Here is a 16271-nt window from a genome sequence, read left to right as displayed (position 1 = left end):
TATTGGAAGTATGTTCAGAAATACTAATGGACTTGGCTCAGATCCATTCAAACTTTGCAAAAAAAAAAAAAAAAAAACCACCCATCGCTGTAATTCAGGCCTGGAATTTTCATTAATAAATGATCCATTGTTCCTTGTAAAGGATCTTCAAATCCTAGTCTAGCTAGTGAAACCAATCTCTTGTTTGGCTGAGTACTGCTCTCTTTAAGATTTATCCCTGTAAATCTCAATAATTGCACATGTGAATTCATATACAGACTTACATTTTACAGCTTCACTGTGGCAGATATCATAGAGCATTTGGAAAACACACACCTAGGAATATTCTGCGTCCTTATGAAAGATATGGATTTAACTTAATTCAGCCTAAGGGATATCAAGGAAATCCTCTATATAAGTACATGAGTGGTAAAACAAAGGAATCAATGTTCTCTTCTATAACTTATAGTCAAATTACATTGTGTTCTAACCTTGTTATCTTGGAATTAACTCATGACTAGTGTTATACTCGTTCACAACTCAGATTGACATATTAATACCCACATACATTATTTCCTCCTCTTAAAGTATTTCCTATCAGTTGTTTCAGAAAATACACATCATTTTGTCCATATAATTTCTTCCTATCATATTGCTGTTTATCTAAGCATCTACACCTAAACACTTAGCCAGAGCAATTCAATTATTCTTAAAAGGCTTTATTCGCAGGTAAGGAAAGCACTGTGACTAGAACTATGAGCAAGTTCTTCATAGAACATATTACATTTTGGAGACAAAGAATGAGAGATTAGGGACTTTTCTTCAATATTTTCTGTAGAGCAACTTTCACTTCCTGGTTTCTCAAACTATAGAGGAGAGGATTTACCACTGGGATCACCATTGCATAAAACACTGAGACCATGTGATTTCCTGCCTGGGATCCACGTTGAGAGGGCTGTAAGTAGGTGTACATAGTTGTTCCATAGTATAGGCCAACAGCAGTCAAGTGGGAAGCACAGGTAGAGAAAGCTTTTTGCCTGCCAGAAGCTGAGGGAATTCTCAGGATAGTCATGAGGACAGACAGGTAGGAGACAAGGATTACCATAATGGAGGTGATCAGGGTGAATCCTCCACAGCCAACAATCAAGATCTGGGTGACCCAGGGGTCTGAGCAAGCCAGTGCCGACAGTAGAGGGATGTCACAGAAGTGAGGAAGGACATGTGGTTGACAGAACAATAGTTGTGTGATGGAAGTTGTCACAGAAACCATGTTAACTAATCCACCAATGTAGCATCCTGCTACCAATTCGAGACGACGGACTCTAGACATGGTGATGTGGTAGAGCAGTGGGTGACAAATGGCAGTACAGCGGTCACAGGCCATGGAAGCCAAAATGTTGCATTCAGTTGAGGCAAAGATCATGAACAAGCCCATCTGAGTCAGACATCCAAGGAAAGAAACAGCCTGCAACTTAGATAACAAATTTGCTGAAGTCTCTGGGATCGTGACAGAAGAAAAACAGACATCAAGAAAGGACAGATTAGAGAGGAAAAAATACATGGGGGTGTGGAGGGAGGGACTGACTCTGATCAGGACTACCAGGCCTAGATTCCCCAACACAGTGACAATATAAACAATAAGGAAGACTCCGAATAGCAGGACCCCAAGCTGAGCGTTATCTGTCATGCCCAGAAGGATGAGGTCAATCACTGTAGATGAATTCTCCATCACCACAAGCTGGGTATTATCCTTGATGAAGTAAGAGTGCTTTTGACATGCTTTAAGTGAGGAAATAATAGAAAACTGGATGGTATGGGTAAAACAGTCCCACTCAGAACACATGAATCCACAGCACTCTCCAACCCTTCCCTGCGTCTACAATGTCACTTTAAACACCTTCCCAAATAGTATCACTATTTCCCAAGCATAACGTTGGGAAAGTAACGATAGCAGAAAAGAGGCGAAGGAAAAAGAGGTAAAGAAAATTCAGAAAGCAAAAGGAACACAGAAGTAAGAAAGTAAAGGCCTAGGATGCAAAAGACACTTAATATTTGTTGAAGGAATAAATGAGGTAGAAAGAGAAACAGATGTCATCAAGAGATGTTCTTTACTAATACATATATCACAACTTTGTAAATCAATTATACTCCAATAAAAATGTTTTTAAAAATAAAAGAGATTATTAAATTTAAAAAAAGAGAGAGAGATGTACTTTACTGATACAGGACTACAAACTCTTAGAAAATTTGGGGGTATGGAATTCCATCTCACCCTCCCTCACTTTTCCAAATCAATCTCAAGGAATTAATGCAGATGAAGTAACAATAGAGTAAGTATGTCAACTGATTTCATCTTGACAGACAGCCCCCTCCTCCCTTCAGTATCAGTGACATTGTTTCTGAAAAAGTAGAAGTCACAAATACTCCCTATTTTGCTTGGTAAGTAAAGGGTTTTCCAGGACCTTGATCACCTCTTCACTGGTAGATTGTTGCAGAATCAGAATGCCCCGAAATGGCCATCAGAAACTGAACTCGAGGTTATCAGGTATCATTTGGATCCTGTGAAAGAGCAACCGAAAGATTCATGAAGTTGTTGTCTGATCATCACCTGACTGATTCCTTTAACCATGCTTGGGGCAAAGGTTATGCAGCTGCACAAAACTAACTGCAAATTCCACAAGGACTTGTTGGTCAGATCCGTCTGAGCAAAGGGCCAGGTCACAAATTAGTTGGAGTCAGGTGGCACTGAGGCTAAGTGCACGGACTCTGTCCCCCTCTCTTGTGGTCACAGGATATTTCTAATGCTGACTTGCTCCCTCACACAAATGCCTGGGTCTCACCCTGGATGAAGCACCAAACAAGAGAAGGGATAAATCCATGCAGATCCATCTCCATTTATACAATTTAAACTAAATCAGAGCCCTTGTGTTTCACTGGATGGCCATCAGCGAGGGGTGTTCAGAAGGGATTCCTGTATTTGGTGTCAGAGGGCTCTCCCAACTTTGATTTTTTAAAAAAGCCTATCTGTTTCAATTCACCAGAAAACATAGGTTCTTTACTTGGTGTAGTAGTTAAGGTGTCTGATTCTGGAGCTATACGGACCTATTTGAATCCTGGTTTTGGAGATCACTCGTTCTGTGACTTAGGACTTAACCTACCTCAGTGCGCTAATCTGTAAAAGAAGGGCACTAATAAGACCTATGTTATGGGGCAATAGCGAAGGTTAAACTAAATATTATAAGTAAAGCACTTGGTATATATTAATTGCTCACTGACTTCTACTCTCTTTATTCCTTTATGACCACTCCTACTTATGTATTTACTATTTTTTTTCTTCTCCATTTCACTAAATGGAAGCAGAGGTATTGTTTTTTGTATACTATTATCGTTTTAGACCAATAGCAGTGAACCTTAGAGAGACTGGCTGAAGTATAATCTCCATGTTCCACCCCATAACCATCCCTCAGACACACACACACAACACACACATACACACACACACACACCACAGCAGTTTTGGCCAGAGCAGATGAAAGAAGCATCTTTTACTTGTGGTAGTAATTCACTCCTTTTTGCTCTACCCAAACGGTTGGAGTTAACTCCTGCTGCACCGCAGCCTGCCCAGGGGAATATTCAACTTATAGCTCCAAAATGGGAAGATTGGAGGAGAAAATCCTGGGCTGAGTGGAGACAATGGATAAAACACTGTTTTGAGAGACAAAAGACATGAGTTCTAGTCCTGGCACTAATTTGTATTGTCTTTCAGTGGAAAAGCCACTTACCCTCTTTGAGCCCCACGTTTTCTCATCTTGAAAATGGAAAAAACAATATCCACCATGGCTCTCTTTTAGTGTTGGCATGAGGATCAAATAAGATAATGAACGTGAAAACACTCCATAAACTCTGAAGGGTGATACAATACACATGGAACGGATCCCTATTATTCTTCCATCATGGGAGGTGGGAGAGGGAGGAGAAATGCGTCAATATGATCATTTTCTGCTGCCTGCTTCAGCTCCTGCTTACAGAGCTGTACTCTTTGCCCTCCTACTCACCCCCTACACACACATCATCTGTTCTGCCTCTCCACTGTGAAAGTTTCAACCTGTGAAGGCTTAAACAAACAGCTCTCGGTTGTTCATGTATCTTGAATCACAAAAAAAGACAGGTTTTCAACGTTCGTTTCACGTCCTTGTATCATTTTTTTAAATTTCCCATTTTAGGCTAACACTATTCCTTGATGTCTGTATCCATTGTAGGCATTCAATAAATATTAGTTGAATGAATAAATGATTCTCTATTAGTCTTTAGAACATAGTGAAATCTTTTTCCCTTAAAATAAGACTGAATTGCTTTTTCTTCCCCAAAGAAATAAACATACAAAATTAAGACTGTATTAAGGAAATGATTTGATACACCCCATCTGAACATGCCACTGCATTAACTAGTGTCAATATAACAGCCAGAATGGGTATGTTATTAACTTGGCTAATGTGTCTTGAATATGTACTTATAGGAAATAATCAGGCACTCCTCTTATTTGTTGAAGAAATAACCTTTCATGTTTAAAAAATGCATTCATGTAAATTTATAGTACTAGCTCCTTAAGAAAAAGTTTTTGGTTACCCATCTTTTCTTCAGTTATGTAGCTCACTGGGAATCTTCCAAAAATAGCATAACATTTAGAATTTAAATAAAAGTTCACTTATTTACTTATTCAATAAAATTTCTTTTTTTAAACATATTTATTGGAGTATAATTGCTTTACAATAGTGTGTTACTTTCTGCTTTATAACAAAGGGAATCAGTTATACATATGCATATGTCCCCAAATCTCTTCCTTCTTGTGTCTCCCTCCCTCCCACCCTCCCTACCCCACCCCTCTAGATGGTCACAAAGCACCCAGCTGATCTCCCTGTGCTATGCGGCTGCTTCCCAATAGCTATCTATTTTACATTTGGTAGTGTATATATGTCCATGTCACTCTCTCAGTGCAGTCTTCCAAAAGAGCATATATTCCAACCCACATATTTCCAGATGAACAAACAGAAGTCCAGAGAGGTTAAGAGACTTGTCTAAGGTCTCACAATGAATTAGTAGCAGAGCTGGTGTTGGAACCCAGATCTCCTTGACCTAATTCAGTGACCTTTTCACATCACTATCTGGCTTTCCCCTTAATTTGTTTTCTGAAGTTATTCTGGATAGGACTTTCGCCTTTGGTAAGTTCATTCTTTCAATAACAGATGAAATAACAGCGTCATTGTCTGTTGCTGAATTTGAGCTATATGATCTTGAGAAAATATCTTGCTCTTTCTGGGTCCTAGTTTCCTCAACAATAAAATGAAGCAGCTAGATTAGGCGGTCTCTGAGGCTCTTTCCAGATTTGAGCTCTAATTTCCCATGGCTCTGTGAGTTAAACTGTACACACATCACTGGTCATTCTCAATATCTGACTGAGGGATGCTGAAAGAAAATTTCTGTAATTCCATGAATCTAGGCTATACAAACCACTCCACCCTACTCTGCTCTCTCAGCCCTCACAGTGACAGAAATGTCATATTGCTGTTTGGCCTTAGTGCGAGGCACTGAGGTAAGAGCATGGGAGGGATGTTTCCAAACTTCCTAGCCACCTTAAGGTAGAAAAGCTCAGTCAAAGATCGGGTTAAAGTGTCCAGGTTATGTCACATTCTAACCCTATAATCTCAGACAGTTTTTTCAACCTCTCTGCCATCAATTCCCTTATCTAAAAGGAAATAATTTTACCTAAATTAAATGACTGTTTTGAAGATTAAATAAGAAAAAATATATAAAGTGCTTAACAGATATTTAGGTGCTTAATAAATGTTGCTTTGGCTTCTCCTTAAAAGTCCATTTTTTGTTTTATGATTCCATATATATGAAAGGTCCAGAACAGGCAAATCTACACAGACAGAAAGTAGATTAGTGGTTGCCAAGGTCTTGCAGCGTGGTGCAGGAATGGTAGGTATGGGGGTTTGTTTGTTTGTTTGTTTTGATTAAAAGCTATCTGATCCTTAAAAATTTATGGACTTATACTTTTAATAGGTCTTAAACTTTTGACACTTATGTTGCCAAGGACCTTATTGTTCCTTTATTTCACTGTCCAGCATTATTTGATATTCCCATATGTTTACAAGTTTCTCAGTCTTTCTCTCTTGTTTTGGTGATGAAATGTTCTAAAATTATGGTGAAGGTTGCACAATTCTGAATATACTAAAAACTATTGAATGTACACACATTCACGTGTGTATTTTATGGTATGTGAATTACATCTCAATAAATCTGTTACCAAAAAAAGTAATCCTGATGACTACTAGGGGAAAAAGTCCATTATAGATTGGTCATCCTTGGCTGCATCTAAATCCTTCTACTGACCTACAGCAGAGAGCCCTGGTAAGCACTGGATGAGATCATTAATTTAAAAGTATTTTTGAAAAATTTAATAATGATACAAGAAATGTATTCAAAACAAATGATAAAATCATAATTGGAGAAATAAAGAAATGGAATGAAACACCTTGCTCCCAAACAGCAAGGCTAAAATATAATAAAGATGAGACTCTTCAAGTTAATGTATAGATTTAATGCAATATCAATTTTAAATTCTCCAGGATATTTTATAGACTATGACAAATTTATAGTGAAATTCACCTGGAAGAATAAGAAGACAAAAATGACAAAAAATATTACTTTTAGTAATGATGGAGATAGCCTCTCAAGTTTTAAACTTATTACAAATCCATACATATAAAAAGGACCATCTGGCATTGGGTTAAAAACAAAGATTGATCAATGAAATAGCATATTTTAGAGAAAGAGAACCAAATACATAAAAACGTCTCCAGTTGGCTAGAAAGAACATGCATACACATACATATATATACACATACAGTAAAGCAAGCACTAACAAATAAATATTATTGGGAAAAGTGTGTATCCATAAAAAGAGAAATAAATTTGGATATGTACCTCACATCATATATTTCAGTAAACTCCAGATCAAAAAGTTAAACATAAAAATCTAAACTGTGAAACTAGAAAAAAAAGGAATAGCATTGTTTATCTAGCTAGTGTAGCCATTGAAAAAAATGGAAGGTAACATCAAAGCCAAGATGATGTGTTCAAATATGACTAATATGACTAAAAAACTTGTGCATACTGTACTATAACAAAATGAAGATCAAAAAGGAAACAACAGAAAGAGAAAATTATGCAATTGAGCAGAACTTTTAAAACACACCAGTCAGAACATATAAATAAATAATGAAAGATATGAGATCAATGTATGAAGCTCACTAGATGAATGGTCAAAAAATGGACAACATTCACAGTAGGAAACTTACTGTGTATGTAATCACGTGACAAAACATGTGACCTCAGCATAATACAAATTAAAACACAGTTTCCCAAAAACCTTGGTAGGTATATATATATATAATAAAGAGCACTATCAGGAAACAGGTCACCCTGTAAATTGCTGATGGCAATGTTTATTATCTGTCTTGCCATGTAAATTGCTGGTGATATTGCCGAAACACAGCTCTTTGCCCAAGTAATTTTATTTGCAGGAATACATCCCCAAGGATACAATCCAAAATAAATAAAAGTAATTTATGCAAAAATGTTCATTATATTGCTATTTAAATATTCATCTACTGTATATGTATATCTGTAAATCACCATGTTATATGTTTAGGGGATTCAATTACGTGTAAGACCCAATCCCTCTCCTCAAGGATCCCATAATGTAGCAGGGAAGGCAACTATATGTAAGATAAAGACAAAGAACTACAGCAGCAAAGAAGAAGAACCAATTTCATTCCACGGGGGTGGAGTGGGGTGGGATTGGGGAGAAAAAAGGTATCATGGAGGAGGTAATATTAAACATGGACCTTGAAAGATGAGTGGGGTTTGGTGCAAGATGGGAATGGTTAAAAGACATTTCATGAAAGATTCCAAATGATCAATAGCTGAGGGATGGCTAAACACACCATTGGATATTAACAGGCTGGATATCTATGTAATCCCTAGAAACAACCAAAAGAAATATATTTGTGAAATAACCTCAAGCCACATAAAACCATGATTGTAACTGAAAAATGTCAGACAGGCACTCAGAATGCTGGATATCCACAATGTTTGATTCAGTAAAGTTGCTCAAGTTTCATAATTTTAAAAAGTCAACACCACTAGATACATATGAGTGCTAAGACAAACCAACAAGCATTTGATCTGATCCTTCCCTGAGATTAAGCTCTCGGGGTCAGGAAGGCTGTGAACATTGAGTTCCTGCAGTGTCTTCAGGAAATTGAGTGGTAGTTGCTTGTGGTTACTGCAAGGGGCTGGATTCTCTGCTTCACTTTTACATTTCCTATGAACACAAGTCGTGTGCTTGACGTGCTGCTCCCTCCTTTATTCACCCTCTTGCCCCCTCATATCCTAGCCCACTAAATCCTCTTCTATTTCAAGAAGCAATTGCAATGCCTTGTCTCCAAAATCCATGAGTAATGGGATAGGAGTTAGGAGGACTCAAAACATCTGTCTTGTTTTACTAAGTCTACTAACAGGGAGAAAGAAAAGCACCCAGGATTGAGAACCTTACTTTATGTAAGCTTGGAATTCATCAGCTCTGATTCCTCCCCACTACATTCTTACCCAAATTTATTGAGTGTTCCCTTTGCAGACATAAAATAGAAATGTGAAAGGCAATTTGGAGCTACTCAAAGACAATCTTGTTTCTATGTCTGAAGTTTTTCAAGCTCTATGCCTCAGGCAAACATATAAAAATAGATCCATTTTTACTGTATGACCAAAATCAGTGGCTCTTGGTGAAAAAGCCCACCCCATTGTTCACTCTCCTCCACTCCAAATGTACGGATTTCAACAAAATGCACAATGCCACTAAACTCACCTACAATATCTTGTCATTTTTATCAAGGACACCTTCAGCATTTCACCCATCTCCCTCAACTGTTTCTTCTGGAAGGACTGAGGCTTTCAGCTTGCTGGACTTCTATCCATATAAATAGCCACTTATGATCCAACTGTGTAGTATTCAAAACAAGCAATATACATCATATAATACAGAATCATTCTCCGCTGAGAAAATCTGAGGCTAACTGAAAGGCTGCTGTGAAAAAGAACTCTCTTTCCTTAATTATATCTTATGGTTTAGCAAATGTTAAAAAAACCTCATGCCACTAATTTTTTTCATCCAAATCCCACTCAAATCTACTCCTACACTTTCACTGTCCTAACACCCCTGTGAGATTACTAGGCCAGTGCTGGTACACATCTGGGCTGATTATGATCAGCTCCTATCAACAGGCCTCAAATTAGAAAGAGCAATGGGAGAGACCTTCAAGATGGCAGAGGAGTAAGATATGGAGATCACCTTCCTCACCACAAATACATCAAAAATACCTCTACATGCGGAACAACTCCTACAGAACACCTACTGAACGCTGGCAGAAGACCTCATACTTCCCAAAAGGCAAGAAACTCCCCCCAAATACTTGGGTAGGGCAAAAGAAAAAAGAAAATACAGAGACAAAAGAATAGGGACGGGCCCTGCACCAGTGGGAGGAAGCTGGGAAGGAGGAAAGGTTTCCACACACTAGAAGCCCCTTTGTGGGTGGAGACTGCGGGTGGCGGAGTGGGGAAGCTTCGGAGCCACGGAGGAGAGCGCAGCCACAGGGGTGCGGAGGGCAAAGCGGAGAGATTCCCGCCCAGAAGATCGGTGCCTACCTGCACTCACTAGCCCAAGAGGCTTGTCTGCTCAGCTGCTGGGGCAGGTGGGGGCTGGTAGATGAGGCTCCAGCTTTGGAGGTCAGATCCCAGGGAGAGGACTGGGGTTGGCTGCGTGAACACAGCCTGAAGGGACTGGTGCACCACAGCTAGCCAGGAGCGAGTCCGGGAAAATGTCTGGAGCTGCCAAAGAGGCAAGAGACAATTGTTTTGGGGTGCATGAAGAGAGGGGATTCCTGTCCCGTGTTCCCACAGAAGGCAGACCACTGCCTAAGTGAGCTCCACAGATGGGCGTGAGCTACTGCTATCAGCTCAGACCCCAGAGACGGGCATGAGACGCTATGGCAGCTGCTGCAGCCACCAAGAACCCGGTGTGCAAGCACAGGTCACTATCCACACCTCCTCTCCAAGGAGCCTGTGCAGCCTGCCACTGCCAGAGTCCCGTGATCAAGGGACAACATCTCTGGGAGAACGCATGGCATGCCTCAGGCTGTTGCAACGTCATGCTGGCATCTGCCGCTACAGGATCTCCCGGCATTCTGTACCCCGCCCTCTCTGTGGCCTGAGTGAGCCACAGCTCCCTAATCAGATGCTCCTTTAACCCCCTCCTGTCTGAGCAAAGAACAGATGCCCCCAGGCGACCTACAGGCAGAGGCGGGTCCAAATCCAAAGCTGAACCCCAGGAACTGTGCGAACAAAGAAGACACAAGAGGGAAGAGATATGGGAACATATGTATATGTATAACTGATTCACTTTGTTGTAAAGCAGAAACTAACACAACATTGTAAAGCAGTTGCACTCCAATAAAGATGTTTTAAAAAATCCTCAAATTCATCCTCCAGAAAAAAAAAAAAAAAAAAAAAAAGAGAAAGGGAAATCTCTCCCAGCAGCCTCAGGAGCAGAGGATTAAACCTCCACAGTCAACTTGATGTCCCCTGCATCTGTGGAATACCTGAATAGACAACAAATCATCCCCAAATTGAGGCAGTGGACTTTGGGAAGAACTGTAGACTTGGGTTTGCTTTCTGCATCTAATTTGTTTCTGGTTCTATGTTTATCTAAGTTTAGTATTTACAGTTTATTATCATTGGTAGATTTGTTTATTGATTTAGATGCTCTCTTCCTTTTTTATTTTTTTATATGTACATATATATATTTTGTCTGTATAGCTTTGCTTTAACCATTTGCCCAGTGTTCTGTTGGTCCATTTTTTATTACATTTTAATTTTTTATTTTAAATAATATCTTTTTTATTTTAAAAAACTTTAATTTTTTCTTAGTTTCTTTCTTTTTTTCTCCCTTTTCTTCTAAGCAGTGTGGCTGACAGGGTCTTGGTGTTCCGGCCACTTGTGAGGTCTGTGCTTCTGAGGTGGGAGAGCCAAGATCAGGACATTGGGCCACCACAGACATCCCCGCTCCAAGTAATATCAAACGGTGAAAGCTCTCCCAGAGATCTCCAACTCAATGCTAAGACCCAGCTCCACTCAACGACCAGCAAGCTACAGTGCTGGACACCCTATGCCAAACAACTAGAAAGACAAGAACATAACTCCACCCATTAGCAGAGACGCTGCCTAAAATCATAATAAGGTAACAGACACCTCAAAACACACCACTGGACACGGTCCTGCCCACCAGAAAGACAAGGTCCTGCCTCATCCACCAGAACACAGGCACTAGCCCCTCCACCAGGAAGCCCACACAAACTTCTGCACCAACCTTAGCCACTGGGGGAAGACACCCAAAACAACAGGAACTACAAACCTGAAGCCTGTGAAAAGGAGACCCCAAACACAGTAAGTTAAGCAAAATGAGAATATAGAGAAACAAACAGCACATCAAGGAGCAAGGTACAAAACCCACCAGACCAAACAAAGGAAGAGGAAATAAGCTGTCTACCTGAAAAAGAATTCAGAGTAATGATAGCAAAGATGATCTTGGAAATAGAATGGAGAAAATACAAGGAACATTTAACAAGGACTTGGAAGAACTAAAGAGCAAACAATGATGAATAACACAATAAATGAAATTTAAAATTCTCTAGAAGGAATCAATAGCAGAATAACTGAGGCAGAAGAATGGATAAGTGACCTGGAAGATAAAATATTGGAAATAACTACTGCAAAGCAGAATAAAGAGAAAAGAATGAAAAGAATTGAGGACAGTCTCATAGACCTCTGGGACAACATTAAATACACCAACATTCAAATTATAGGGGTCCCAGAAGAAGAAGAGAGAAAGAAAGAGACTGAGAAAATATTTGAAGAGATTATAGTTGAAAACTGCCCTAATATGGGAAAGGAAATAGTCAATAAATCCAGGAAGCATAGAGAGACACATATAGCATAAATCCAAGGAGAAACATGGCAAGACAAATATTAATCAAACTATCAAAAAATAAATACAAAGAAAAAATATTAAAAGCAGCATGGGAAAAACAACAAATAACAGACAAGGGAATCCCCATAAGGTTAACAGCTAATCTTTCAGCAGAAGCTCTGCAAGCCAGAAGGTAGTGGTAGGACATACTTAAAGTGCTGAAATGGAAAAATGTACAACCAAGATTACTCAAGCCAGCAAGGATCTCATTCAGATTTGACAGAGAAATTAAAACCTTGACAGACAATCAAAAGCTAAGAGAATTCAGCACCACCAAACCAGCTTTACAGCAAATGCTAAAGGAACCTCTCTAGGCAGGAAACAAAAGAGAAGGAAAAGACCTACAATAACAAACCCAAAACAATTAAGAAAATGGTAATAGGAGCATACATGTCGATAATTACCTTAAATGTAAGTGGATTAAATGCTCCCACCGAAAGACATAGACTGGCTGAATGGATAAAAAAAAAAAAACCATATATATGCTGTCTACAAGAGACCCACTTCACACCTAGGGACACATACAGACTGAAAGTGAGGGGATAGAAAAAGATATTCCAGACAAATGGAAATCAAAAGATAGCTGGAGTAGCAATTCTCATAGCAGACAAAATAGACTTTAAAATAAAGACTATTACAAGAGACAAAGAAGGGCACTATATAATTATCAAGGGATGAATCCAAGAAGATGTACCAATTGGAAATATTTATGCACCCAAAAAAGGAGCAACTCAGTACATAAGGCAAATGCTAACAGCCATAAAAGGGGAAACACACAGGAACACAGTCATAATAGGGGACTGTAAAACCTCACTTTCACCAATGGAAAGATCATCCAAAATGAAAATAAATAAGGAAACACAAGATTTAAATGATACATTAAATACGATGGACTTAATAGATACTTATAGGACATTCCATCATAAAACAACAGAATACACTTTTTTCTCAAGTGCTCATAGAACATTCCCCAGGATAGACCATATCTTGGGCCACAAATCAAGCCTTGTTAATTTAAGAAAACTGAAATTGTATCAAGTATCTTTTTGGACCACAATGCTATGAGACTAGATATCAATTACGGGAAAAGATCTGTAAAAGATACAAACACATGGAGGCTAAAGAATACACCACTTAATAACAAAGACATCACTGAAGAAATCAAAGAGGAAATCAGAAAATACCTAGAAACAAATGGCAATGAAAACACGACGACCCAAAACCTATGGGATGCGGCAAAAGGAGTTCTAAGAGGGAATTTTACAGGCACAAAATCCTACCTCAAGAAACGAGAAACGTCTTAAATAAACAATCTAACGTTACACCTAAAGCAATTAGAGAAAGAAAAAAATAAAACCCCTAAAGTTAGCCAAAGTAAAGAAATCGTAAAGATCAGATCAGAAATAAATGAAAAAGAAATGAAGGAAACGATAGCAAAGATCAATAAAAATAAAAGCTGGTTCCTTGGGAAGATAAACAAAATTGATAAACCATTAGCCAGACTCACCAAGAAAAAAAGGAAGACTCAAATCAATAGAATTACAAATGAAAAAGGAGAAGTAACAGCTGACACTGCAGAAATAAAAAGGATCATGAGAGATTACTACCAGCAGCTATATGCCAATAAAATGGACCACCTGAAAAAACTGGACACATTCTTAGAAAAGCACAACCTTCTGAGACGGAAGCAGGAAGAAACAGAAAATATAAACAGACAAATCACAAGCACTTAAATTGAAACTGTGATTAAATTCTTCCAACAAAAAAACCCAGGACCAGATGGCTTCACAGGTGAATTCTATCAAACATTTAGAAAAGAGCTAACACCTATCATTCTCATACTCTTCCAAAATATAGCAGAGGGAGGAACACTCCCAAACTCATTCTGTGAGACCACCATCACCCTGATACGAAAACCAGACAAAGATGTCACAACAAAAGAAAACTACAGGCCAATATCACTGATGAACATAGATGCAAAAATCCTCAACAAAGTACTAGCAAACAGAATCCAACAGCACATTAAAAGGATCATACACCATGATCAAGTGGGATTTATCCCAGGGATGCCAGGATTCTTCAATATGTGCAAATCAATCAATGTGATAAACCATATAACAAATTGAAGGAGAAAAAACATATGATCATCTCAATATATGTCGAAAGAACTTTCAGCAAAATTAAACACCCATTTATGATAAAACCCTCCAAAAATTAGGCATAGAGGGAACTTTCCTTAAAATAATAATGGCCATATATGACAAACCCACAGCCAACATCATCCTCAATGGGGAAAAACTGAAACCATTTCCACTAAGATCAGGAACAAGACAAGGTTGCCCAGTGTCACCACTATTATTCAACATTGTTTTGGAAGTTTTAGCCACAGCAATCAGAGAAGAGAAAGAAATAAAAGCAATCCAAATTTGAAAAGAAGAATTAAAACTGTCACTTTTTGCAGATGACATGATACTATACATTGAGAGTCCTAAACATGCTACCAGAAAAATACTAGAGCTGCTCAATTAATTTGGTAAAGTAGCAGGAGACAAAATTAATGCACAGAAATCTCTTGCATTCCTATAAACTAATGATGAAGAATCTGAAAGAGAAATTAAGGAAATATTCCCATTTACCTTTGCAACAAAAAGAATAAAATACCTAGGAATAAACCTACGTAAGGAGACATAAGACCTGTATGCCGAAAACAATAAGACGCTGATGAAAGAAATTAAAGATGATACAAACATATGGAGAGATATACCATGTTCTTGGATTGGAAGAATCAACACTGTGAAAATGACTATATGACCCAAAGTAATCTACAGACCCAATGCAATACCTATCAATCTACCAATGGCATTTTTCACAGGAGTAGAACAAAAAATTTCACAATGTGTATGGAAACACAAAAGACCCAGAATAGCCAAAGCAATTTTGAGAAAGAAAAATGGAGCTGGAGGAATCAGGGAGCCTGACTTTAGTCTATACTACAAAGCTACAGTAAACAAGGCAGTATGGCACTGGCACAAAAGCAGAAATATAGATCAATGGAACAGGATAGAAAGCCAGAGATAAACTCACACACACATGGTCACCTTATTTTTGACAAAGGAGGCAAGAATATACAAGTGAGAACATACAGCTTCTTCAATAAGTGGTGCTTTGAAAACTAGACAGCTACATGTAAAAGTATGAAATTAGAACACTTGCTAACATCATACACAAAAATCCCTCAAACTGATTAAAGACCTAAATGTAAGGCCAGACACTATAGAACTCTTAGAGGAAAACATAGGCAGAACACTCTATGACATAAATCAGAGCAAGATCCTTTCTGATCCACCTCCTAGAGAAATGGAAATAAAATAAAAAATAAACAAATGGGACCTAATGAAACTTAAAACATTTTGCACAGCAAAAGAAAACAAAAACAAGATGAAAAGACAACCCTCGGAATGGGAGAAAATATTTGCTAATGAACCAACTGACAAAGGATTAGTCTCCAAAATTTACAAGTAGCTCAAAATCAAAAAAAAAAAAAACACAAAAAATCCAATCCAAAAATGGGTAGAAGACCTAAAAAGACATTTCTCCAAAGAAGATATACAGATTGCCAACAAACACATGAAAGGATGCTCAACATCCCTAATCGTTAGAGAAATGCAAATCAAAACTACGATGAGGTATCACCTCACACCGGTCAGAATGACCATCATCCAAAATTCTACAAACAATAAAAGCTGGAGCAGGTGTGGAGAAAAGGGGACCGTCTTGCACTGTTGGTTGGAATGTAAATTGATACAGTCACTATGGAGAACAGTATGGAGGTTCCTTTACAAAGTAGAAATAGAACTACCATACGACCTAGCAATCCCATGACAGGGCATATACCCTGAGAAAACCATAATTCAAAAAGAGTCATGGACCACAATGTTCATTGCAGCACTATTTACAAGAGCCAGCACATGGAAGCAACCTTAATGTCCATTGACAGATGATGGATAAAGAAGATGTGGCACATATATACAGTGGAATATTACTCAGCCATAAAAAGAAATGAAATTGAGTTATCTGTAGTGAGGTGGATGGACCTAGAGACTGTCATACTGCGTGAAGTAGGTCAGTAAGAGAAAAATAAATACTG

General features: G+C 38.4%; 1 protein-coding gene and 1 long non-coding RNA gene across 2 annotated transcripts in view; both read right to left on the bottom strand.

Moving 5' to 3' along the window:
* LOC136793460 (uncharacterized) overlaps positions 1–16271 on the bottom strand; it is a 274292-nt gene that overhangs the window by 139368 nt on the left and 118653 nt on the right. The gene's annotated exons all lie outside the window — the stretch shown is intronic.
* Positions 788–1708, bottom strand: LOC131748018 (olfactory receptor 5J3-like). The gene has a single exon (XM_059050129.2). It carries the CDS (start codon positions 1706–1708, stop codon positions 788–790), a length of 921 nt encoding a protein of 306 aa, XP_058906112.1.

This window comes from Kogia breviceps, chromosome X (assembly GCF_026419965.1).
Source record: "Kogia breviceps isolate mKogBre1 chromosome X, mKogBre1 haplotype 1, whole genome shotgun sequence".
In the NCBI taxonomy this organism is placed as follows: Eukaryota; Metazoa; Chordata; class Mammalia; order Artiodactyla; family Physeteridae; genus Kogia; species Kogia breviceps.
Note: the sequence above shows the minus strand (reverse complement) of the source record. Positions and strands in the feature narration are given on the sequence as shown.